Genomic DNA, 27,144 nt, shown 5'->3' on the forward strand with positions numbered 1-27,144 from the left:
TCTTGAACATCAAGACCCAAATGCGAGTTGGCCTCCCAGGTGTCAGTTTACTATCTTGAACATCAATGTTGGCTACGGATTTGCTTCCCTGGTTCCGCTCTAGCTAGCCCTTTCGCAGACGCTTGTGTGTACGCAGTAGGCATAAGCTAAAGCGAGACGTACGGTTTTCGCGCCTCCAAAACCGATGTCGTTTCATCCGCTAGCCGTGCCAAAAGTCATTCGCTTGTGTGTTTCGTCGTGCGCTTGAGCTTTGTAAGTACTGCGTTAAAAATGGAATAATTGTGAGGTATTCGCAGTGAATTGATGTAAAACTGCTATTTTTCGAAGTAGCTCATCATCTCAGTTCAGCCAAGTGAAAATTTTGCTACTGTTAGTGACGAATTGAATAGTATTTTCGCGTGATACCAAGGACACCCATTGCCGGCTACGGCAGCACCGGGAAGTACTGCTTGCTGTCTGAGGCGGCATCTGCAGCGGCATCTGCAACGGCAGCAGTGTGTGATGGTGGAAGCGTAGAGAAGAAAGAATCCATTAAAGTCCCGTAGCAATCAGTTGCTGTTCGACCTGAACGTTTTCTCCAGTGCGTTGAGAATCGATGCACTCAAAGTAGCGCTGCAACATCTGGTGCTGGGGAGATTAATGGAAGCCTCTGTGGAAGCGCGGAAACAGAAGCGTGCTGCTAATTTTGACAGGCATTCGTCATTCACGTCGAAGCACATTCTTTCTGTACATACACTAGCGGCATCCTTTTGGCCTGGCTTATTCCGTTTATTCTAGCAACATTTCGTTACACATTAGAACATAAAAGCGTTCCTCAATGCAAGTACCAAATCTGTCAATAGAAAGGCGCCAAAAAAGCGAAGCTACGCCCGCAGTTAGCGTTTGATACAGTTTGCCTTTGTAGAATCAAGGAAAAGCAGAACAAAGGGGTAAAATATGGGAAAGAACGCGCTGTTCTAATACTCAGCATACTTTGATGAAAATGTTCGATTTCCATGTTGATCATTACAGTTGGCAAATTTATGGATCGGGCCTTGGAAATGAAGATGAAACTACTAAGAAGTTTTCATGTGATGTCATTGAGAACGCAAATTTAAGCAAACTTTGTAATAGCTCGGGAAAACAGAGCTGCTGTCAGCGCGGAGAAGTTTCTCGACGCAGCTTGTCAATACCGCATTTCTTCAAGATGGTTTGCTAGAAAATTACGCTTGCATTTACCTTTAAAAGAGCTGTGAAGAGATTATCTTCTATGATCTTTATATTGTAAGATTTTGCACCTCTCATGTCACTGGTTATTGTATGTGTGACTTTTAAGGTTATGGAATGTAAACATTTGTTTGGTCAAAGCTAACTTGAGTATATCTTTATTTTCCATTTCCTTCGAATCTATTCAGTTGTAGCCCTCAAAACGAACAGAAGTCATCTAGTGGAGTGTTCTGCTGAGCAGGAACGCAAAACATCGACTGAAGCAACGAATTTCTACAGTTTGTTGGAAAGGAGAGAGGCCAAGCCACAGCCAGCGAAACACGATTTCGGATCATCTGCAAATCATTGCATTCAATTCGCTCCAGTCGAACCAAACATTAAAAAATGGCAGAAGGAGACATGCCCACCTTCAAATGCGTGCTGGTAGGAGACGGTGGTACCGGCAAAACGACATTTGTCAAACGCCACATGACCGGTGAGTTTGAGAAAAAGTACGTCGCTACACTCGGCGTGGAGGTACATCCCCTCGTATTCCATACAAATCGTGGCGCCATTCGATTCAACGTATGGGATACGGCCGGTCAGGAAAAGTTTGGTGGCCTCCGCGATGGATACTATATTCAGGGACAATGTGCCATCATCATGTTTGACGTTACCTCTCGTGTGACGTACAAAAACGTACCCAACTGGCATCGAGATCTGGTCCGAGTGTGCGAGAATATCCCGATTGTCTTGTGCGGTAACAAGGTGGACATCAAAGACCGCAAAGTGAAAGCCAAATCTATCGTATTCCACCGGAAGAAGAACCTACAGGTAACGCAAAAAGCTGCTGCAAGCGTAACGTTAGACTTTTTCGACTCAATATGTCTTTCCTCCTTTTCAGTACTACGACATCTCCGCAAAGTCGAACTACAACTTCGAGAAACCGTTCCTGTGGTTGGCCCGCAAGCTGGTCGGTGATCCCAATCTCGAGTTTGTCGCAATGCCTGCTCTGCTCCCGCCGGAGGTGAAAATGGATAAGGATTGGCAGGTTCAAATTGAGAAAGATTTGGAGGAAGCACAGCATACCGCTCTCCCAGACGAAGACGAGGATTTGTAAGTTTGTTTACTTCGGTAAACGACTGCAGGTTTTTGCCCACACTCCATCTTGCAGGTGTCCACGGTTTTCAAAAGCTGCGGTTCAACTTCTACTTACAATTTTGTTAAAAGTTATTGCTGGACTATTGCTGCTAGAAAGCCATGGGCGCTTGCCGAAAACCTTTATCAATTATGTTTTTTTTTCTTGTAATTTGCTATACAAATTATATGATAATTACGGTGTGATTAAAAATTAACAATGGAGCGAAACAAATGCGGATTATTAATTGATGAGGTGAAGATCATAGTACTCAGATAATTTCATTCATGAAAGTATAATATGCGATGGTTTTGCCGTTCCGATCTGCAGTAGAAAACAAGAGGGGTGAAGAGTTCAAACTGACCAGCTTCAACTGTACTTGCGAAGCATACGTGTGTCATTGGAAAAGAAAGTTAAAAAGCGCCAAGGGATTGTTTTCAAATCTTTCGTAGTTAAAGGTATTTTCTGAGAAAAGTACATTATCGATGTTACGTTTCTTTTCTGCTGTTGGCTGCTCAGGGCCGTGGAGTGCATGCATATGCCACTATTTTCAGACTTTCCAATGCCATCCGATGTTAGGATTAAAGCATTACATAAATGAATTGTACTATGCGCTACTACTGGTGTTCTTTACCATGCCTGCTTCAATCCAGAATTCTACGTAAATGGATGTAATGATTTGTAATAGTTTCGATGATTGCGTCAAATGTTTACAGGCGTCAATCGTAACGAAGAAGAATGAAAAGCAATGAGCAAACAAAAAAAGAGTGAAGGAATAAAGAATAACGTATCGTAAAATCATTGCTTAACAAAATATAACAATTGAGCATGTTTGATGACAAAACAACAGGAATCTACAGTGTAGTTTATTGTGAGTGGTAAGACAAAACCGTTGGAATAATTTGAATAGTGTCGAACATATTTTGCCAGCACAAAGCTGCTGAATTCCTTAGCTCACTAGAAACTGTGCAGACTGCAGACTAACTGATTTACTCGAGTTTATTCCCCTGCGGATACTTTATCGTGGAACGAACATGTTTGATGTTCTGATAACATTGTTCAGCCATGGGCTGATTTCATGTATTTCAAGCTAGACAGGTAAGTAAACTGGTGCTTTGCGTCTATTACAATATATCTAACGTATTTGAGATATTCAATTGGCCCAAATGAGCTGTTTTATTCACAGGTTCAAGCCCACCACTAGCTAACTTTTTCGCCGCTCGTTTTTGACGGGAAACGACGAATTCTCTCCCGAATTTTCTCAAAATTTGAGACATCCCGGGCGAAATATGCTCACGACCTTTCCGACCGGGTTTTGTTCTAGCAAATGACCTCTAAACGCTGAACCGGTAAACCGGTTCGGGCGAAACGTTGTGTCTGTGTGCGCGGTGCGCATGTGTTGGTGCAACAAATGCAAATGTGTACGTGACCAAATTTGGTCTCCGCGAGAGGAAATTTCCTCTTTTCTCTCGTCGTGAGCTGGTAGAATAACTAGAAAAGATGGATAAAATGTAATATGTTCCTTGAGACAAAATTACGCGTCTTGCAAAGACCTTTCGTTTGAGGGGTCATTTATGGAAATCGGTCAAGGAACCAACAAGTTATGCGAGAATTGGCAATTTTAGGCACTGCAACCAGCGGACACATTTTGTTGCAAGAACCTTGGCAATGTCCAATGTCCACGCACATTCGTCGCTCTTCATTCGTGTTTGATGTGCCGTCGGAGAAGGTAACCACGGGTCGAGTCTTGTCGTCGGTTCTGAAGGGTGTTGTGAGTTTTCTGATTTTATTTCGATGCACCGCGTGAAACACCCATTTCATTGAAGCACGAAAAGTGGATTAACAGATTCAGTTCGTGAAAGCACTTCTGCTTGTCGTGCTGCAAGTGAAAAAGCCCCTCCTACGAAGCGAGGGCCGTGTGCCATGAAAAGATTTGCTGCCCTAGATTTTGTTCAAGTGTTTGTGCGTCAACTGCATCCAAAACGTTTAAACTCGGTGTCAAGCTGACAGCCATCGTTTTCCACTGCAAAAACTACTTAAAATGGGAAAATATTCTTTCATAGCAATTCTTAGCTGGCGGCTGCGGAAAAATCGATACTTTCTCGAAGAGTTTCCGAGAAACAACAACTGCGCAGTGTCATACACTCCGAGCCGCTTTCGAAGTTCGAAGAGTGCGTCGATTTTCGAAGAGAAAACTCATGATTATGCTGCATAACGGCATCGAAGTCGGTCGCGGAAAGCGTTGTCGTCGCCGAGAAGATATCGATTTTCTCACACGAAGCTAGATTTTTCCCTTCGACGCTGCTGCTGTTGCGAATACTGCTGAGAGTGTTAAAATACGCCGAATGCTAGAGACCACCGACACCACCGACCCTGGCCACACGCAAACCGACCGTTGCGAATGTGGGTCCTTGTGCGGCGGTAAGGATATACGGCTGCTGCGGTGTTAACGCCTGGTGTGCGATTTTTCCGAACCGAACCTCCCAAATTCCCATGCAGTGAAATCGCGTCGGACAAACCTGGAGCGTTGAGCGCAGAATGTGTCGCGAATGCGGGTGGCATTCGTACGTAGGCACACCCCTTCGGCGACTTTTCAAATTTTCATTCAAGCCACAGCCCGTAGTGTAGTGACAAAAATCAAAAAACCCTTTCGCAGTCTGCAGTTTCCAAGTGCCAAGTTTTTTTGCGTTTAAATCTCTTTCGATCTTTCAAATTAATGATTGTTTCTCATGCATCTAGGGAGCGGCGTGCAGGTGTTAGAAAGTGCCACCCATCGTTGTGCGGAAAGTGAAGAAAAGCAGTCGATAAAGTTACCTTAGTGATTCTACCAGAAGTCATTCCATCATACTGCCTTCCCTGCCGTGTCCCGCCCGCCGACGTGTCCTCTTCAACCAAAAGGGCCGTTGCCGATCGATCGATCGGCGGCTGTTCCTCCCCCTCTCTCTTTGTGGTTGGTGGAGGTGATCGAAGTTTCAAATCCCTCGGAAGGATTGAAGACAACCAAAAAAAAAAAGCAAATAATTATCCCGACACTTGTTCACAAATCTACATTCTACATACACGTACATCGCCACCGACGATAAGAAAAATTGAAATCCATCTTCAGTACAGTTGCCGTCGTCTTCGTCGTTGTCGTCGTCGTCGTCGGTTAGATTAGCCCTACGAGGACAACCACAGACGATTTAACACTCTCACACACACACAGCACACACACACGGACCTACAAACACCCGCATCCATTAACCAGCGAAGTGTGCAGAAGGACGCTCCGGCGCTAAGAAGCAGTCAAAATGACGAAGGATAGATTAGCAGCTTTGCAAGCGGTAGGTGTTTCCCTTGAATGTTTTCACCTCATGCCCCTATATATTTTTTTTTCGTAACATCCCCTACCCCTCATAAGCAAACGCTAGCCAATCCTTTCCCCATCTCATACTAGTTGTAGATAAACCTAGATTTTCTCCCTGTTTTTTTTTTTTGTTCACCTTTACGTACGATCCGATAGTTCGGAGCGCTCGTTTATCACGTGATTAATTTCGTCTGCGGTAGTATCGGATTTATAGTTTCTGTTTTATTTCTTTCTCAACTGTAGTTACACCGAGTAGCGAAAATTCACCACCGGTGTGTGAACTAGAAAATGTCAATCGCGAAACATGAGCGCCCATCGCCCGAGTTCTCGAGGGGGGGATTACCTTTTTTTCAGGAAAGGGTGATTCCCTTTTTTTTCGTGGAACCAAAACCAAATGACCCCACCCGATGAAATGATGCAGTAGCAGGCAAAAGCGGGAAGGGGTGGTGCACGCCGGGTGGCAAAGCGGCGGGGGTACTCTGCCCTTTTCCCACCGCAAGGAAAACTGTGGCTCTGGGAGAGAGCGGTACTAAGCTTTCGTTATCCCTATCGCACACACATGTGCACCGAAAACGGAAGCTTTTGCTCGGCTTTGGTGTGCGTGCGTGTGGGTGTAGATCGTCCTGTTTGGTCACTACCACCGGTGAACGCTTGATACAGCCCTCCCTCCACCGACACAGGTTCCTCCCCCTCCACCGACACCGGACACGTCACATTGCTTTGTGGAAGGGTTCGTTTGGTGGGTGGTGCGAAAAATTGCACTACAATCAGGAAGAAAGGAGAGATTTCGTACGGCAGGACGGGAAGGGAAGGACCCCTGAGAGAGGGGGGGCTAATGCTTCTCGCTCCTGTCTCGTGGTGGGAGCAGCTAATTGTGGTCACGCGCGCACACTAGCGTGTTTTCCGCAGGAACCGCTTGTGCGCCTGCGACGGTGCGTCGGTATTTCTCGCCAGACGTTCCTTGTGGAAGCCGCGGAAGGACACCCTCCACGCTATCCACGAGGGCAGGAAAAGTCGCATGGCTACGGAGGGATCCCCTCGAAGAGAGCGAGAGAGAGTTTCCCCCTTCTCTATATACTGCTTTTCCCTTTGCCTTACTGCTCTCCTTTTGTGTAGTCGAGAAACGAGGATAACACTTTTGTCGCCCTCGTGCCAACACGACGGGAATGCTTCTCTGCTTACGTCCACTCTTCGTACCACCTTCCGGGAGCGTGTGTGATAGGATTTTCCGGGAAATGGACATGTGCTCTATCCCGTGCTCACCGAAATTACTCTCTTTTTCGACCTCATCGACGGGCAACAAAAACCGACCGATGAGCACGATCGAGGTTGCAGTATTTTTCCGAAGCGTTTGCGGGAAACTGTGGAACCATTTTCGCCTGTAGTGGTAGTAATCGACCGACCGAGCAGGAAGCGGGGTGATTATCCTTGCGTGGCGTGTATTATCGTTTTTTTTTCTCTTCTTTTTCCCTTTACCGTCGATCGGTGCGGGAGATCAATGGCGCAAAGGGGAAGTTTTGCCTTCCTGTTTCATGAATGAAACCATGTCCATCCATTATTTAGTCACTGGCAAGGGGGGACAATTTTCTAGCTGATTTTTGAAACATGGCATTATAAGGGAAAGAAACGGTCCTTTTTTTTTATTCATATTTTTAACAAAGGGAATACATGTTTATTCACTTCTTGAAGAATTGTGTTATACCTGTTGTTCAGGCCAAACCAGTCATAGTAACGGATGTGTTACAGTATGCCATGACTTCACGAACTGTTCAACAGTATGCCATGACTTTACGATAAGGTAAAGGTGAAGCAATTGGATATTTCATCCTACTCCAAGCTAAACTAAAAGGAACAAAATTAAACGTATACGTATATTAAAAGTAGGAGCAAAAAGCTTTTTCAATTTATGTTGATTGACACTTCTTCTCTCGTCATGTTCAAGACATGTCGTTGTAGCTTTTATTGTGTATGGAATGAACTAGTTGCTTTTCCATAGCTAACACATAACTAAGAATATGTATCGGACTTTCAAGCAGTAGAAATCGCTAGAAGGAGGGAATGGCACAAAAACCTGCAATGTTATTAGGCAGCAGGAGTGTTCAGAAAGCACAATGAAATAACGTCACTATTGGTTTGGGCAGCTTCGGAATGCTGACGTGAAGCAAGCAACACACGTCAATAGGTGCATGCATCTATTTTTTTCTTCTTTTCTCTGTGTGCACGACGTACTCTCGTGCGTCTGCGCAAGGAATTGTCTGCGGGGAGGGGCAGAAAATCCTACAGCGGAAACAAGAAGAAGGTGATCTATCGCCGAGAAAACCTGTAGGAGGATATTCGCAAAGAATATGTGTTTGCCTGTTTTCGCACGCTTTTCCGAGTGCAAAAACGCGTAGACTTTTCCGCGGCGTCTTCTTCCATAATTTCCGGCATTTTGCAGATTATTACCACCGAACTCGATATGCCGAAGACGGCCATAATGTCGGTGGAAAGTACCGCAGGAGGAAAATGGTTGCCCGCATCTGCTTTCTACACCATTGTCCTTCTCCACGGTGTCCGCGGAGAGCAGGGCCCGAGGGTTGAATGAAAAGCCGGATGGAAATCTCCTCCCCAGTGGGGTATGCGAAGTGGGCTTCGAAGTCATGCATATTCCACCATCGGTAATGGAGCCCCGAACCTTTTGCCTTCTCTGGGACCCGACTCGGGGCTTCAGTCCAGACAGGCTCTTTTTCGCCGGAGCTTTCGATTCGGGACGGATGAAAATGCAAATTTCCCGCTGGTAGGAAAACCTTTTTAATATATAGTTTTTGTCGCTGGAATGTAAATCAGTTGAAGCAATGTGTTGCTTTTTAAGAACTTTGTTTGAGCTAGCCTGTCGTCTAGGCTATAGCAAGACATAATGTCTGTCCTAGCACACACCTACAATATTGAGCATATTACTGCTGAATCTACTGTTTATATTATTTTATAAAGTGTATTTTTGAAAACATCTTTATTTATGGCTTAGTGCCTCACTCTGATTAGTCTCGCTAATGCTTTGGAAAAATGGGTAATGTGTGGCATAAATTATGGCCCTCAGTTTCTCATGTCTAGACGACGAGGAACGAGGAATACAGAATGCCACGAGTTAGTTGAAGACATTTTGGCATTACTATTTGTATGGCTACAGGTAGAGGAGAGTACCTTCTGATTACTGTTGGGAAATCGTACATAGAAGAAATGATAGCAAACGACGTTGGTTAAATTATCGTAGAGTTCTTTCCTTTTTACTTTTTGCATTGTTATAAGTGAACCTAAACCGTAATTGGTGCAGGTTTACCTGGTTGTAAATAGTTTTCTTTCGATGTTGTTTATCTCGATGTCATAATATATGTGTGAATTTTGTATGTACGTATATGTGTGTATGTGTGCCTATTGTATATGTACCAGAATATGTTTTTGTTCGATGTTTAAATGTTCATTGATGGTTTGTGCTTGCAGCTTGTGTTTCACTACATAAGACTAACCAAGGCATCATCCTATTGATCGATCCTTTCGATGGTAGAATAACTATATTCCATGATGTAGTTGTTTTACCTAATAGAGGATCACATTGAAAGCTTCAGTTTAATGTGGGAAACGAGGACAATAAAAAAAAATCATAGATATGTAGGTACGCTTCAAAATGAGGTTTTAGTTTTATCTTGAACGAACGTTTGCTGGCAAACGGAAAAAAAGTCAGTAACGGAGTCAAGTGAGGAATCATTAACCAGGTAGTGTTAAAAACCGAATGGCGACGAAGTAACAAAAGGCGGTACTCGATTGACATTTCATGTTCGTCACCCGTATCATATTAGGATGCATCTTAGAAGAATCGGGTTTGCATATCACGAGCGTTGTACAATACTTCTAATAGATTGATTATTATTTAGTTTGTTCTCTAATCCTCCCTCGCTTTTCGTTTCTTGTCCTTCTCTTCTGTCTTTGTTCTCATGCCGATGTGGATGTTTTGATGTGTTTATCCTTTCCTTTGTAGCGTATCATCGTACCTTTTTCCGTTTATACCTACATGTTTAGCTATACTATATGATTGTGATTCAACGCCCCGCTATTTGATGATTGTTGTAAATAAATGTACAAATAAATGTGTTTTTAATTTTCTATTTTCATAACTGTTGTACTCTTCTACTTCTACTACTACTACTACTACCACCATCATCATCATCATATTTGCAACAACTAACTTCTCTACTACCACTACCGTAACTACCACTACTACTACTACTACTACTACTAAACCATTACTACTACTACTACTACTACTACTACTACTACTACTACTACTACTACTACTACTACTACTACTCCTACTACTACTTCTTCTACCTGTACTGCAAATGAATCATCAACCACCACTACCACCACCACCACCACCAAATATGAATCATCTTCCTGCTATCGTGCCCATCTGAATGTATGTAATCGTTTGTGGTTTTGTGGATGTGTTTTGTTGTGCAAAATAACGATTATAAACAAACAAAAAAAAAAACAAATATTCATGACTAAACAACCACCTTCTGTACTGTAAAACTGTGAATACCGTATACTTAAAACCTAAAGGATATAGAGGTTAGTTCACCTGATTTTCGTGTTAACAATATTTTAAAACGTTGTTCCCCCTTTTGGAAATTGCTTCTTTCTTGATTTCTCGATATTATTGAGTTTGTTTTGTTTGCCCCTCTCGAACGATGTCGGCGGTTTTGCACGATCATGTACTCTCCTTTGCATGTGGATGATGATGATGTATGCGAGCTTTTTTTTCCCCTTTTCAGATTTCAATCATTTAATTTTATCGTTTAAAAACAACCTTTTTTTCACCTTGAGATAGTTTATATCGGTCATCTCTTTATGGCATTTTCGTTTGTTGATAACAATTTTGTTACGTTATGTTTGCCGAGACGTTGAAAATATCTTTACACTTGTGTAATTGCTCTGCCTTACTGTTTGTGTTGAGTATTTTTATGTTATAACTATGATATGTGTGTCTATCGCGCATAAAGTCTCTGTAAGGTGAGTTTGTCAAAAAGGAACACGCTTATTGATTTTCTGTTTGTAAAGTTGACTTAATATTATCACACTTGGTGTCGCATGCAAATGAATATGGTCTGGTAACACCGAACGACTTTTTCTGTCGATTCTATGTTTTCGTGGCGTGGTGCTAAGATATATCTGTTGAAGCATACAGTTAACCGCATATCTTTTCGTTTTGTAACATAACCGACCAACTGGTACTGTGCTGGACTCTTGGAACCGCCATTGCCCGAAGTGGGTCACAGTGCTCGCTAATCGCACTTTCTCGGGTGAAGCTGTTTTGGCGGAAGTTTACTTTTTCTTCTCACTGTAGCGAACGAAGCACAGCGCGATCGACACCAAAAGCAGCGCAGCTTCGAGCGTGATTTTCCAGGCAAAACGCTGGCCAAACAAGTCTTGTGCAGCTGCCGGAATGAGCCGTCTCTCACGCTGCGTCTGATGTCATCCGGTCCGGTGGGGAGGAAGAATAAACTCCCTTGTACTCGGAGAAGAAAACGATCAACCCTTCCCCCCATTCGACGGATGCGATGAGGCATGATGTGGTGGGGGGAAGGGGGCACATGATTCATCACTTGCCCCCATATGAATCGGGTGTTTTTCTACTGCAACCCAAGTGACAAGCAGCTGGAGATCTTACGAGTTGAAGGCTAATTGATTGAAATTAAATTACTCACGGCTTTACTGGTATTTCCGTGGCCGACTCCACAAACCACAAGCGGTTGTCGGTGTTGCTTTCGGTGTGTTTTTGGTGTTCCATGGGGCTGACGATGACGCTCTTCTTCTGCTCACTCAGACACTCAGTGGCGCAGAAATGTTGAGTCGGCAGTATAGTTCCCACGTCCAAAAGCGGGGCGCCAGTGTTTGTGTTTCACATTACATCACATTCACAGAAGGCGCAGCTCCGGCTGTTGTCCCTCCCCCCGATGTATATCCAATATGGTCACACAGTTGAAGCGTCCAGATCTTAGCGAAACGGATCAGCAAGAGCAACGGCAACGGAAGAAGAACCACAACCCCGCGTTGTTGGTGTAATAGATGAAACGCGATGCGAGATTTTGGGGTCTTTAGCGGGGTTTGATAACGTTCAAATTGGCGAACCATGTTTCTCCCCGCCCCGGTGCTGTTGTATGTACGATATTTTTCTTTTTTTTTTTTTTTTTTAGAAAACACACTACCCTTCATGATGAGGGTTGAAAGATAGCTCCGGGTGCGATAAGGGAGGCTAAAGCTGTGCGTGTTTTCGTGTTTGTATCGTCGCCGCTTGGTGTCGGCGCGCACGGAAGGTCAGATACATACTCATACGCGCATTGCATGTATGTTGTATTTAACAGTAAAAAAAAAAGGGAAAGAATGTAAGTCGTGTTACTGCCGCCCCATGCATGGCCATATCGCACCCCACCGTTTGATAATCACGCCAACGGCGAATGAGTCGCTTTTCCATTCCAGTGTCGCCACACAGTGTTGTGGGTGTAGCATTGTTTTAGAGAAATACTCACGCTTCAGGCAAATAAGCCGGACAAAAAGGGAAGGAAAAAAACATCCCTCGATTTTGTCAAGGAAAAAGGTCCCATTATGTCATTCGAAGATTTCGTTGAGTGAGGATTTTTGACGGTTAAGGCCTTTTTCACTAATCTAAGTAGTTTTTCTTTGCAATATAGCGTTTTACATCTCACCTAGCAACCCGGCCAGTGTACTTGGAAATAAAAAATGCTAGCCTACTGTAAAGTATTTGATGTTGAATCGTCAAACTCTACTACAAACATCCATGCGACAACTATCATTTTGGTAGATCCTAGAAAGCGACGAATTATCTACTTACCCGTTTGTGTTGCCATTTGGAGGTTTGACGATTCAACATCAAATACTACAGTAGGCTAGCATTGTTTGATGTTCTACGTATACTGCCCGGTTTGCTAGGTGAGATGTAAAACGCTGTAATGTACTTTGTTTCCATTTTTCAAAATGTAAAACTTAAATCGGGAAGAAGCGGCTCTTGCCTTTTTGTAGAATGTGTGCGATTGCATCGCTTCGTCGGTTGCCTGATTAACACCTTCTCTCCCACACTCTGGAGCCTTTTTTCAGAGCCGGCCATATTCGTGCCGCGAGCGACCTTTGCAATGCCCTTGGCGTGGTTTTCCGAATGCGCACACCTCCTCGCCGCCCCGCACGACGCTTGCCATTAATTTTCTCGCCCGCCAACGACCTCTTGGCCTTGGCCAAAAGCCGTGACTTTTCCGTGGAGCGCCCCTCCAGTGCTCGGCAAGGATTTTACATTTATTTATATTCCAACGATCGAACGATTGAACTCGCCCCAAAACGCAGGTTCGGTTGTTTTGGCACTGGACGACCTTCTACCCTGTCTCTCCCTCTCCTTTGTGTGTTATTTCCGCAAAATCCAAATGCACCCTCTCGAAACCCTCAACCGGAGCCGCCGCCGCCAACCTGTCTGTGCTTCGGTTTGGGTGGGTGGGTGGCGGTCAAGGGCGAACAAAGTTCAAGTTCGTACAGTTCGCTTTCGGTGCGATAAATATTTGTTTGATTCGTCGTCGAACGGGGTTGTTGGGGTTGGTGGGCTTGACACCGAAGTAACTGAAAATCTATGGCAAATATTTCCTATAATATGGATCCCCTTTTGCACAGCATGGATCTATTGCAAATATAATATGGAAACCCAACCGTGTTGGTTCGATGTCACTTTTGCTCCGGAGGAACACTATTTTCTCCAGCATGCTGATCTTGTTCGTGACGAGACCAAAGCTTCATCATTGTCTTTGTGGTCGCGTTGCAAGTCCCCCCCGTTTGCGATCGTCGTCGTCGTCGTTTGTCGTCCTCTGAATGGCGCAATGCGTTGCGGAAAACGGGCTCTTCTGGGTGTTGCGTGCGCTCAAGTGCGGGAATGAGAGCCGGCAGAGAGGGGATGGGGAGCCCGACCAAGAGGATAATGGGAAAATTTTGTCTGCAACACTCATCGCACCGACGATCATGCGCAGTTCCGTCTCGCGTCGTCATCGCGTGCCGGAGTCAGAGGAAATCCTTGCAACTCGCTTGTGTCTGTGTGCCTGTGTGTGTGTGTGTTTTTTGGAATGACGAGCAGGACAATCGAGATGATGCGGAACAGGTCTCCATGTACGTGTGTATGTGTGACAATCTCTCGCGCGTCGGTGGCAGCCGGAAAAGGAAGGAAAACTGGTTGGTGCTGGATGCTCAACCGACGAGTCTCTAGCTTCACGTCCTTTTTTGTTGGCGTAGGCCCTCGTTCCACCGGCCACTTTGGTGTGGGTGCGGCTAAATCGTGGGGAGGGACAAGCTTTTCGCAAACAACATACACTTTTTGCCATCCAGCTCCCCCTTATCGCTCTCGCTCTTCTTTCTCACTCTCTCTTTCTCTCTGTCTTTTTCTCATGACGTTTTATCATTTTTAGTATGCATCGGATGTTAATTTCCACCGACGTGCGGTGTGTCGTACTGTTGCCGCAGTCTCGACGACGGCTAGAAGAAGCGGCACACATGACATGTTATGTGTTTTCCGTGAAGAGAGAATTATCACACCAGAGTTGAAAGCAGTAATCTCCTATCGGTGCCATTCCCAAGAGAAATGATCTCCAGCTTGCATTCTGCTGGGGCGGATCGTGGGAAAATTGTTTCGAAAACTTAAACGCTTCGTGCGCGTGTTTAATATTTCGAACTCATGCACGAACCAATGAAAATGGGCAGACTGTTGGAAATGTGCTTCAAATGTAGAACCAAATTCAATAAAAGAGAGACCTAAATAACTGTTAGCCTAACAGCCATGGAAATAGTACGCAAAACGATAACGGTAGCATACTAAATTATGCTTTCGGTGGGAACGTGACATCTGAAGCATCATTCCGAACGCCGTTTAAGGGCAAAGGGCATCCATCCTTGCCAAGAAATGTCGCTCGGTAGAATGTGCATCTCGAGTTGGGGTTTTGGAATGCTGAATACATTAAGCAATATTGTGAAGAGGGGAACGGAAAGTACCCACCTTCTCGAATGGCTGTTGCTTGCTCGTTCCTCGTTTGGCAGTGGATCAAACAGGTACTTTCTTTATTTCCATGCGAAACGGGAACAGCATGGAAGCAGAGAGAGAGAGCGAGAGTAGCCAACTCCCAGTATATTGATTTGGTAAATTAATTATCGCGTTTTGAAATGGTGCCAAAATGCTGATGACCGGAGGGTTAGCCTCTTTTTGGCACAGACGATTGACAGACCGTTTAATGACGGGCGGGGGGAAAGGAATCAATAAACCAAACCCAACCCAACCGAAACCCAACCCAAACCGAGCCGAGCAGCGTGATTCATTCGGTGGCCCAAAACGGTTTCTCCAAAACTGGCTGGAAAATCGATCGATCCGTTCTGCAAAACACACACACGCACGCACACGCCAAACAAAAGATCAGAACCTTTTGACCCGTTTCGTGTTTTCTCCATCCACTTCCAAACGTGGGTTTTTCGAGTGTCGTTTATCTTCGCAAGCTGCCTTGTTGCCTTGCGAGACTGACGTCAGAACGATGATCTCCATCGATGAGGGGCTTGTGAGGCACGTCGTTTTCGTCTTGGCGTCACGATCCACGCAGAGAGATATGGGAGGTTATCAATGAAAATAAAGGCAAGAGTAGGGTGAGAGTGGATAATAGAAAACCTGCTGTTTCCTCCTGCAAGCTCTTGATTTTCTTGCAATAATCAGGCCGGCCATACGTACGTAATGTGCTATTAATAGATGTCTACAAAATTAAATTATCGTTTGAAAGACAAGGAGGAGGAGGTTGGGTGTGACCGAAAGGTGCTTGAGAAAACAAAGTTATCATCGTTTGAAACACTCTCACTTTTTTCAAATGAAATGAAATAATGGTGTGCATCAGCATTTCGGTGGACTATTTGGTTCATTTGATTTGCCATAAACTGCGTTTAATTCTACCATTTAAGATCGATTGTTTGCGACCGATGGCAAATGAAATTCACATGATTTTGGTCTGGCTGTTTTGCCACAGCAATAAAAAGCACAACCATCTCTTGGGTTGTGCTCGATGGTTCCGTTCCTTATCTCTTTGCTACTGGTCGTGTTCGAGACGTTACGAAGCGTTGAAGACGGGAAGGAGAAAATAATCTTTCCTCTTCTCTGCGCTCCTTCGCGTGATATCATCGTGTGCAGCCGCAATCACGAATGGGACGTTAATATTTGATTTTCAGCTCAGTTTGCCTCAGTGTCGGAAATGATAGCACCCGTGTCTATTTACGGCTTTCCCAATAATGCGCTGCATCTGAGTCACCATTTTGGACCGTTGGTGTATGTGCGCATAGTTTGCCTTCAGTGTAGCGGTCGCAACTTTTGCTGCATTGGCGATAAATGACTGCTGATTTCTGCACACCTCTGTTGTTGCCCTCTGAAGAATGGAACCTCCATACCTCGGCGGTTGCATTGCAGGAGAACTCGGAGGGTTATCTTCTTGTTCTCCGCCACTAGTAATCCTCTTTTGTGGCGTATTGTCTTGACGGTGGGGAAAGCATGCCAGGACCAGACCTACGCAGACAAGCGAGGAAATACGTCAACATTTCGCTGGTGGAGTGAGAGATCATAAGACGATTAGTTGAGTTTTTTTTTGTTTTCCGCTCGATACCATACCGGACAGAGGACACTCCAAGGCAGCCTCCTCTCGAAGGGTATTATCCTTTAAATGCATTTTAAACGCGTTCGAGCTTAAGCACATCTGAATGGGTTTGAATGAAGATTGCTTCTACACGTGATCCTAGATAGAAGGGTGCACAATGTAGTCTTATCTCTTGGCTCTATTCGTTCGGTTATATGAAACGAGATACTACGAGAGTTGTATGTTCCTATATTACTATCTGAATTGTTTGTTCGGGTCCATAAAAACGTCAATGATCACCACCGGGCACGTTTGCATTCGCACGACTATCACGCAAATCGAATCAAATATCATTTGAGCTCCCCATTATTTGCGTGCCCCAGAGAAGACGTGAATGTTTAATGAACTGGTACTTCCCTCTCTCGTTTACTCTCGATGCTATTCGTTGCGGCAAAATACACACAACAAACAGAGGCATGCAATTAGAACACGAGAACCTCGGAGGTTGTAGATTGCTTTTTCCTTTTCATTTTATAACACTGTTGTGCATTGAAGCAATATCGGATGATCGATGATGCGGATTTTTTCGATGGAGCAGCCTGGTGTTTTGTAGCATACAGCGTGTTTCATTCCACATGTGGAAGCCAATGCCTGTGGTTTCCCCCAACAATGTCTGCATCAAGCGCAACGGTCTAGGATAAAACCTTTTTATACTTCTTCACTCCATAATACCACAATCTCCGTGCCAATTGTTTTGCCAAAATAAAGTCAATGGAGACGCCTGGTGGTTTGTGAAGTTTTGTTCGGTGAATCGGGCTGACCTTTTCCCATTTCGAACCGAACAACTTCGATCAGGCCAGGGGTTGCCAAAGAAATGTTGCCATATTTCCTTTACCACCTTTTCTACAGACCGATTCTACCACACTTTCTTGCCTTCGTTGGGACAGTTTTGGGAAACAGTTTACGCGCATGGCACCTTCGAGGTCGAGAAACACTTAGTAGTGGTTTATCGCTCCCTGAGAAAGTGGGACAGAGAAGGAAAAAGAATACAACCGTTGGTTGGACCGTTTTGCGCGTGGAATGGAAAGGGAGGAGAATATTTCCGTTCCACTTGGTTGGTGGTGGGCATGCGAAAGAGAAAAGTGATTTCGAATAGAATGGTAAATATTTGCTGAGTTTGCACCACCAAATAAACGGGGTGCGGCTGTGTGGAATAAAGGAAAATGTTGTTGGGAAAACACGCGGTCGGAATGGTTTTTTTTTTCTCTCTCGATAGAGTTATAAAAGAACACTAGCGTAAAGTTGGCATTGTTAGGATACGCGAAACGGTTAATTTGAAGACTATGTTTAAATAAATTGAACCATTTGTTTTCGATATTCTTTAGTAGTTTTTTTTTTTGTTTAATCTACGAAAGATAAAGAACAAAGGAACGCTTTCGTTCGTTCGCTTTTCATGCCGCATGGAAAACATCATCCTTCCGAGTGTGTCACGTGGTTGCGCTCGTGTTAGATGGGATTCTCCAGTAGCAGAAGCAGACAGTTTTCCCTGCTGATGGCAGAGAAAAGCGGGACACATTGTGGTCCTTACGTTTATACAAATGACCCAGAATACACGCTCGGTGGCCAACCAAAAACCGACGGAAGAAAGTTTATTGATCCGTAAGATTTACGACCGGATCGGAAATGAGTTTGCCCACTGTTGAGCTGGGAATTCCGCTGCTGAAGTCGCATATTGTGTTGGTTACCGAAAGTGTATTAGAGCATCATAAACGGAAGACACAAGGGGCATGTGGGGAGAGTCTTTCAAGAACGTTACAATTTTTATCGTACTTAATTTGGTATATCACATACGCACCATTTCTGTTTTGATGGATAAACAACGTTGCTTTTAACTAAATTTTCCTTCAAACGGCGTTTAACAGACCTTTCGGAGACCGCTTTTCACAGTTTTCTCTTTATGTATGTATATATAAATACTGCCTTCTCGTTTTCCAGCTGTTTCCAATCTTTTACTTATCCTTCTATTGGTTTTTTGGTAGTATTTGGCGTTTACTTTTTTCCGTCTATATGAGTTTAAATATTCCATTCGCGAGCGAAACGTCGTCTGCAAATCATTGTCTCATTCACCGTTCTCCCATTCCCATTCATTTCGCATACTTGCACTTTGCAAAAAAAATAAACAACAACAACAAACAGGCACAAAGCGACGATGAGGACATGCCCGAGGATGTGGCTGTCCCGGTGGAGGGCAGCTTCATGGAGGACTTCTTCAAGGAGGTGGAGGAGATACGGATGATGATCGACAAAATCCAGGCGAACGTCGAGGAGGTGAAGAAAAAACACAGTGCCATCCTTTCGGCGCCACAGTCAGATGAAAGTAAGCTCGTGGGGGAAACAAGGGGGGGAGTTGGCGGCAGCACCGGTGGGATGGAGATAATCATGGCTTTTCCCTTTCATCTTCCCGTGTGTGTACCTTGCAGAAACCAAACAAGAACTCGAAGACCTCATGGCCGACATCAAAAAAACTGCCAACAGAGTTAGAGGGAAGCTCAAGGTAAGCATGGGTGGACTCATCTTACACGGCGCAAATGCATCTATAATTCAAAATGCATACACACGCATACAAACACACCTTCTGTTCTGGTTTTTAGGGTATCGAACAAAACATTGAGCAGGAGGAGCAGCAGAGCAAGTCGAACGCCGATCTGAGGATACGAAAAACGCAGCACTCAGCTCTTTCGCGCAAGTTCGTCGAGGTCATGACGGAGTACAACCGGACCCAGACCGACTACCGAGAGCGGTGCAAAGGAAGAATACAACGACAGCTGGAAATTAGTACGTGAGGCGCTGATGAAACCCACGCGCTGGTAGCACTTTATTAATGATACATTCCATTTCCGATGTCTGCCGTGTCTGATTGCAGCGGGTAGAGCTACGACAAACGAGGAGCTGGAGGAGATGTTGGAGCAAGGAAACTCGGCCGTCTTCACGCAGGGGGTAAACTACTAAATTCGCTGTCACAAGGCAGAACGGACAGGCCCGTCCCGGCGACTCTGCGGTCTGCCGAGGAATAAGCGTGCCCTTTCCCTTCTTCGGCGGTCGTGCTCATTTCTTAGTAACGAGTGTGCATGTTTGTTTCTCTTTCGTACAATAGATTATCATGGAGACCCAGCAGGCGAAGCAAACGCTGGCTGACATCGAGGCACGGCATGCGGATATTATAAAATTGGAAAATTCAATTAGGGAGCTGCATGACATGTTCATGGACATGGCGATGTTGGTTGAAAGTCAGGTAAAGTTAAACCTTCCAACGTATGCATGCTATCTATTTCTTTCATCCTTACCCCGCGCCACAATGTATTGTTGAGTGCACCATCTGCTTCCCTGGCCGTGCGTAGGCGAAGCATTGCTGCAGCCGCCACAATACTTCGTCTCCAATATATCATTCCCGAAAACGAACCGAATGAGCAGTGGATGTACGGATCATTGGAAGATCCTTCCTTGAAGTACATCCGAGTGTTTGCTCTAAGCTTCCTAACCTTCCTTTGTAGTTTCCCAACTGTTCCCCCCTTGTATCACTCCAAGCAAGACACCAATACCGTGTGTATTTGCATTGCTCAACCTACGAAATCCTTCTTTAATTCCTATGTTTTCCTCTGTGGCAACGTTGGAGATTTGTGATAAATCTCTACGGTTTAATTTAATTGAAACGCCATCTTTCAGTGTGGTCGACGCGAGCGTTTGTTGCTCCGCACTTTTATTAAGCGCTGTTGTGTGTGGTAGATGACAAGATGATCATCCCCCTCTATCGCCTTCTGTCCCATCTTCAGTTGCATGCAAATGGCGACCCACAAATTCTCTCCGGCATTATTTTACCGGCGACGGTAGCTGCTATCCGGTATCCTCTGGATAGGGGCGGTTTTTTCATTACTAAGTGGATTCATGGATTGCTCACATACTTCTTTCCTAAAATACATACATGCTTTTTTCTTTATTTCTTTCCGGCATATTGCCATATTTTCATACACCCTTGCTTGATGTTTTTCGATACGGTTTAAATGCTATAGATTGTTTCATTGTAATGTTATTCACACCTTTAGTACGTAAGGCTTGTAAAAGATTCAGCAAAGATATCGTGCCAATCGTTATTACAACATATGGTTCAGTCCACTGTTCCAACACCGTGCAACTTTAAAACGGTTCCATGGTGTTCGATACAGCTACGGACCCAACGATTGAAGCAAATCCAACACGACACGGGTCTCCGGACCTCGATCCGCTGGCTGGCTCACCGTTGTCCAGCTCCAGTACATTAAGGACTTTGCGTTGATCCTCAAGCGCTACTTTGGAGGCTAAGGAGCTGCTAGATTAATCTGCATATACATAGTAGTTCATCCCGTCGTCTAATTCAAAATACGCCCGAGTAACATCGACGGATAGTTCTTGCCGTAACACCAAGCTATACACATCATCTCTTATCAATTAATCATACCCGGTTGGACCTGGTTCTGAAACGATCTGTTTCACCAAAGAAATACTGTAATTGTGAGGTTTCTACTCTAATCCAAGCAACCATTTGTTGAATGGTTATTTATTGCTAAATTGCTGAGTGCAGTACGAAACTCTGTTCCTCTCTCTTTGTATGTCGTTTCTTCTTTGTTTGTCCTCTGGATCTCTACTCCAAAACCAAATCTTTTCTATCCCGTAATGCCAAATGTGAATACTATCATACTAAATCGTACTTGTGCCTCTTCTTCTTCACGATGGCACTTCTAAAAGCCATACTGTCCGTGTAAATGTTGTTGTGTATATCGTAATATCTGTGTATGTTGATGGAAATACTGTGTTGTATGTATGTCGTACAAAACATTCTTCACTCACCTCACCTGGATCCTTTCGCACGCGCGCTCTGTGTGCGCGTGTGTTCGTTTGTGTGTGTGTGTATTAAATTTTCTCATTTAAACATAAACCAAAGATCTATTTGTTGGAATTCCGTAAACCGACCCAACCACTCACTTACCTGTTGAAGCTTTCGGGTCGCCCGGTTTACCGTCAATGTTAGTTTTTACTGACGCGTGTCCATCGTCCTCACTACATGTACACACTGACACTCTTTGTAGTAGATCTTTCACGTGTGGCCAGTTAGAGTATTGTAAAACAAACAAGTAACTAAAAAAACCCAAGCAAATCACTATTTGCTTCTAACCATGAATGATCCACCAACCACCATGTGTGTGTGTGTGTAGTATAATGCAAATCCAAACAAACGAAGCAATAAGTTGGCACCTGACGAATGATGAGACAGTTAAGAGAAAACTATCAAAAATACGACTACCTCCTCCTCTTCCCTCAGGGTGAAATGATTGATCGTATAGAATATCACGTCGAACATGCAATGGATTATGTTCAAACAGCGACACAAGACACAAAGAAAGCGCTTAAATATCAAAGCAAAGCCCGCCGGGTGAGTAAACCTACCAACAGTTTCACTAATTTTGTGTGTTTTTTCTTCTTTTTTTCTTTTATTTCCGTTACTCATTATTCCGTTCCTCCGTGGGGCGGGCCCGTCGTCCCTGTATGTTTGTCGTATGCCCTCGGAACGTAAATTTCTTTTGAATCCCATTTCCTTATTTCCACCACGTTTCCTTCCACGTCCCACCCGGGGTTGCCAATAACCTTTTTTATGTTTCTTTTATAAATGACTAAATAATATACTATGGGGAATCGCTTCTCTTTTTTATGTATCTTGTTGATAATGCTTTTACTATTTGTATACTGCTTTGTATTTTGTTTTTCACATAACTAAACCTATTAATTCATAACAAACGTCCTTTTATGCATGTGCGCTTATTTACCTGCTAACATTACTTACAATATTGCTTGCCTACGGTTTAATTGGCATGTGTTGTCTTTTTTGTATATACAATGATTTCTCACTTTCGGTTTATGTATGCAATTTGATTTGGTATGGTTTGGAATACGAAACTATGTATGATTGCGGAATATGATCGAACAAACTTTACGTCGTTTAATACCAAAACGCGCCCCACTCTTTCAACTGGTCGAAAACTAAATTTGTGTAACTCTTTTTCCTTAATTTGGGTTGAATTTTCCCTAATTCTAACGACCGCTCTGTCGACTAATCCTTGGAAACACCTGGGTAATGGCGATTTTTCTCGCGAGTGTCGCCTTTCTATTAAAACACCACCTCCTACATAACACATGATCACTGCTCGCTACAATAACTCTATTCTTTTCCCTCTACGGGCTTGGCCGAGATTGTCTTCCTCGCGGCAAACGGGCGGTATCGACAACGATCCTACGACTTCCGACCCCGGTTCGACCGCCTCCTCTTCCACTGCCTCATTTAATGCTTCCCTCTACGGCGGTCTATCGTCGCCCGGTGATCGGCTAACACCAACCCCCACCACCTCGTCTGCCAAATGTTCCCGCCCTTTCCGTCCCAAACACCACCACACTCCCACGAAAAATCTCTATCGCACAAAATCGAAATCCTCCTCCGATCTGTTGACGATGCTGGACCGCAAACCGCCGTCGGGCGACGCTGGTGTGACACATTCCACACACGTGGTTGCTTCCCCTTCCCCGTTCCTCGCGCCATTCGCTCGCGGTGGGCTCCTGTCCCGGTCGACCTCGAACCTGCTGGACGCACCTTCGGGGGCAACGCGCACGCCGGACGACAGGGTGAAATGGTGGACCGAATTGAGTACCATGTGGAAAGCAGTCGGGACCACGTTACAACGGGCCAACAAGAGTTGGTTCAAGCCGTCAAGTATATGGCCAAAGCCAGAAAGGTAGGTTAGCAGGCACTGTACATAGCTACATACAAACTGCTAATCCCTACAACCACTCTTTCTTTTCGCTCTGGTCGATGGTTCGTGGTGTTCAAACAACTAATCAACTACTTTCGTTTCCAACGACACTAACTGAACGATTATTATATCATTCCATTCTTATTCTATCAATCTAATAATCTAATACCCGGAGGATCAACCCGTTTGCGGTCTCGAAAAGAAATGCCTTTCAATGGATGATTGGTAGTAAGTTTCACTGCGTTGACAGACGAAAATTGTAGGAAATGTTTTCCCACTCGTGTGTTCGGACGAAGGTGTTTGTAATTTAAAGCAACGAAGTAAATGTTACAACGGTATATCTCGTTTGCTGATCGTAGAATAAACTGTGCGTCCGGGCATAAAGGTCGATCCCCCTTCGGCCATGCTTAGTGGTCGGTAGAAAGAGGGGTAGGAAGGTTCCGAGAATTACGACCATGTGAATTTATGCCCGCAAAAGTATGTCTGTAGTGGGTGATGGTATATGTTTTACATGTTGCTTACAGCTCGCTTCAAATATCACGTAAAGGTCATAGGTTGGTAGGAATTTTCCGCGTCCACGATGGAAGCGCCCTTTCCCGTACTTGCAAAAAGAACAAGTATTCATCCTTTTGGATGGCATCCATTTGGGAGGAATAATTTCAATATAGAATAAAGTCTTTATCAGCGATTATCATATATTGCTTGTACAGTTTAGCAGGGATCGGTGGAAAGAGTTTGATGTGCTAACTCGTTGGTAAAGTTCTTAGTGTCAGTTTATGCTAATGCTAGTGTCCAAGTAGGCGATGCTTTGTGAGTATGGTGGCTACATTGGTGTTAAAATTCAATCGCGTTGTCACTGATACTTTAAATTGTGTATTGTTTTTTATTTGTATAGCATCATTAAATTATTGCCTTTTTTGTTTCCTCTATGGTGTGGAAAATTCTGTCAAAGCGTGGGTGGATTAATTGTAACCAATGTAATCGAACAACTGTCCTCGATACACATGTGGTGTTGCCCGGTACTGTTTGTCCGTCCTTGTTACAAGTCAACGCTTAGATGAGACGATGCAACACGGTTCGCGGTTGATTGATGTTTTTGATTACCTCGTTGTTTTACAGAAAAAAATCCTGATCGCTATCTGCGTTCTGGTAACGATCATCATATTAGTAGTGTTCCTGGCAGTTTATCTTACGTAGACGGGAAGCTGCTTATCGCCGCGTCAAACCAAGATGGGTAGTAGAAAAAGTGTGTTCATGAATCATCCGACCGAAGTGGTAGGTTTTATCTCTAGGAGTGTTGTGTGTTTCCACCAAACGGGAATGTTTGCATAGTTCGTGCCTGTGGTGCAAACAAAAAGTAAACTAAAAGAAGAAAATCTCAACTTAAGCAAAAATACAGATCTTTTTCATAGGCACGTTTTTGTGTTGCCAAAACATTTGGAAATCTTGTTTTTAAAGAGTCGTTTTAGCAAACTTCTTAACAAATTAATAAGTCTGTACTAATAATAATAATAACAATACTAATATACTATAAGAAGTTTTTGTTCATTGATTTCTTGTATGCATAAATAACAGTAACAATGGAATACGCCTGTTAGGGCATTTTGATAAGAAATAAAAACCCAACTTATTTTCTCTCCGTGTTATTATACACCTTCTTTCTATTTATTTTCCTTTTCGTTTTTTTTCTTTATTTTTACAGAAAAAAGTCATGATAGCAGTTTGCCTTTCAATAACGCTCCTAGTAATAATAATTATTATTTTCGTAACGTAAACTTAGGCAAGCACATTATCATAAGCAAGGGCGGTAAACAAGTTTCAGTTTATTGGAAAGCACCAGAAGAGGTATAGGATGAATCAATGGAACCGTGTAATGTTCCTTCGCGCTACGTCACCACCAAACACAAGGGTAGGATTACGGAAGGATACTGCGAAGCGTAAGTCAGAACTTTTTTTGTCCGCAAGATTGGAAGCGTGGCGAGAGAAATTAATCATGGAAGGCTGGTTCTATGAAAAAGTGAAAAATTCGCGCTTGCTAGATGAATTAAGTGTGGATGTTCTTGTAAATTAAAATATTATGTTCTTACTCATGTAAACCAAAACGTAGCTCCACTATGTTACAACCTCCTAGTGCTTCTTTGTTTTAAGCCTGCCAACCTACGTTGCAGAACCGTGAGAACAACCGAACACAAGTGTTAAGTGTTAATTAATGTAACAGTGTATGGCATTTATGCTTACAAGGATGTGCGAAGGTTTCAAATGGTACAGAAGAACAACTTTCCTCGTACAAACCGAGCATTGTTTTATTTACTGGGTATCTGATCAGTGCTACAACTATATGCAAACTTTGGGGATGTGAACATAGTGTCAAAATTCGATCAAATATTTATTACATAGTTTCACAAAAGAAAAAGAATAGAGAAAGATTGTCATATAAGTGGTCGCACTTTGTTGAAATCGATTATAGAAAACCTTTTTGACTGCAAATGCGTTTATGAAGTGATAATTGCCGAACAATATAAAATAAGTAATATTTTTAAACTTGATTGTAATGGTATTGTTTATTTTTGTTTGTTGATTCAGTAAAATTCTTTAACACTCATTTACGGTTCATTTTTTTCCGTAACCCACGTAAGGGCAGCAATGTTCAACGTTGGTTCTAGTTCCGTCCAAGAAATCCTTTCTGGAACACAGACATTAACATAGGTTAAATCATTCGAAACTATTATGAATATGATATACTGGAATGGCGCATGTTTTGGTTGCATTGTTCGGATGAATGAATGGGACGAATGTAAGCGGGCATTATGCTTGATGTATATGCCATTCCTTCGTATGCAAGACTTCAATAAATTGATATTAGTTGTAGTTGTATTATGTAAACATAGCAAATATTCAACACATTGATCACTTGTTTGATAAAATGTGTTATGTGCCTTTTGACGATGGAAATCAAGTGTACATTAATAACATTGCTAACATCAAAATACATTGGAAACACCGAACAACATTGAATATTCTATTTCCTCAGATGGTTAACGTGCATGGTAGCCTTTTTAAAAATTGCGGCTCTCAAGAATTACTTTTTCACTTGATTATTTTTTTGTTTTTTTCATTTCTTCCTTAAAACACGTTACCCTATTTCATTATAACTTATTAAAAGAATATATATACGGAAATATTGTGTCTGCATGTTTGGTTTGATGGAATAATCAGTTAAACCTCTTATGGTATACATTTATACAATTCCAAACAGTTTTCTTATCTGTTAGCCATAATTTTAAAATTGTGGCATTATCTTTCACCTTTTCGTACTACATTTTTTCTAGTTTTCAAACTTTCAATTTGCTTGAATGGAAGAATGTCCCCGGTTATTTTGGTATAACTTTTCTTTCTTTTGTGTTTACATTTGAGTAACGTTTGTTTAGTTTGGAACCTACAATTGGGTCAGCGATTATCCGTATCCCTGACCGTGATGGAATATATAATCATAAAACTAAAACTATCTCTCTCTCCTTTCACCTTCCACAACAACAACAACAACAACAACAATAAAAAAAAACCATCTCACAAATTACACACTTTGAACACCTGCAATGCTGTTGCTGATATTTTGCACTCACAACCCTGCAGAAGAAGATTATGATCCTGATCTGTTTGACCGTGCTCGGCCTGATCGTAGCTTCCTACGTCAGTAGCTACTTCATGTAAAGCGCACACGCACGAGAGGGAACGAGTGGAGCGTAAGAAAACACCGAGACAACACACCCGGGAGATGCCCGTTACCAAAACCAATAAGGAAAAGTTACACACAGCACAAAGTTGCCGCGCAGAAGAGCACGCGCGGTGCTTTAGCCACAGAAGAAGGAGAAGAAAATGAAACATTTATCGTTGAGCTACAAAAGGGATGCGGTAACACCAGGAGAACAACGGTATTGACCGATGGTAGACGTGAATAGTGTGAGC

General features: G+C 43.4%; 2 protein-coding genes across 6 annotated transcripts; both read left to right on the top strand.

Moving 5' to 3' along the window:
- The first annotated feature begins 145 nt into the window (after positions 1–145).
- LOC131282360 (GTP-binding nuclear protein Ran) lies at positions 146–3,018 on the top strand. Its single transcript, XM_058311798.1, has 3 exons — positions 146–252; positions 1,395–2,019; positions 2,090–3,018. The coding sequence occupies exons 2-3, from the start codon at positions 1,591–1,593 to the stop codon at positions 2,303–2,305; spliced, it is 645 nt and encodes a 214-aa protein (XP_058167781.1). The 5' UTR covers positions 146–252; positions 1,395–1,590; the 3' UTR covers positions 2,306–3,018.
- Positions 3,019–5,470: 2,452 nt separating this feature from the next.
- LOC131280986 (syntaxin-1A) lies at positions 5,471–26,904 on the top strand. 5 transcript variants are annotated; one of them, XR_009188650.1, is made up of 9 exons: positions 5,471–5,646; positions 18,542–18,722; positions 18,826–18,899; positions 18,997–19,180; positions 19,269–19,342; positions 19,500–19,637; positions 21,699–21,809; positions 24,298–24,453; positions 24,881–25,777. XR_009188650.1 is itself a non-coding variant. In XM_058310238.1 (8 exons), exons 1-8 carry the CDS (start codon positions 5,614–5,616, stop codon positions 26,887–26,889), a joined length of 873 nt encoding a protein of 290 aa, XP_058166221.1. In that variant the 5' UTR covers positions 5,471–5,613; the 3' UTR covers positions 26,890–26,904. The 5 variants fall into 5 exon arrangements, 3 of the variants coding, with proteins under 3 accessions (XP_058166221.1, XP_058166223.1, XP_058166222.1); XR_009188649.1 differs by lacking the exon at positions 21,699–21,809 and adding an exon at positions 23,050–23,160; XM_058310238.1 differs by lacking the exons at positions 24,298–24,453; positions 24,881–25,777 and adding an exon at positions 26,812–26,904.
- The last annotated feature ends 240 nt before the right edge of the window (positions 26,905–27,144 follow it).

The sequence above is a fragment of the Anopheles ziemanni genome, chromosome 2, assembly GCF_943734765.1.
Source record: "Anopheles ziemanni chromosome 2, idAnoZiCoDA_A2_x.2, whole genome shotgun sequence".
NCBI classification, from domain to species: Eukaryota; Metazoa; Arthropoda; class Insecta; order Diptera; family Culicidae; genus Anopheles; species Anopheles ziemanni.

Coding starts and splice junctions, on each gene's coding strand:
- LOC131282360 (XM_058311798.1), top strand. CDS start 1,591: ATGGCAGAAGGAGACATGCCCACCTTCAAATGCGTGCTGGTAGGAGAC. Junction 2,020..2,089: donor ACCGGAAGAAGAACCTACAG/GTAACGCAAAAA, acceptor CCTCCTTTTCAG/TACTACGACATCTCCGCAAA.
- LOC131280986 (XM_058310238.1), top strand. CDS start 5,614: ATGACGAAGGATAGATTAGCAGCTTTGCAAGCG. Junction 5,647..18,541: donor GATTAGCAGCTTTGCAAGCG/GTAGGTGTTTCC, acceptor AACAACAAACAG/GCACAAAGCGACGATGAGGA. Junction 19,181..19,268: donor ACAACGACAGCTGGAAATTA/GTACGTGAGGCG, acceptor GTCTGATTGCAG/CGGGTAGAGCTACGACAAAC.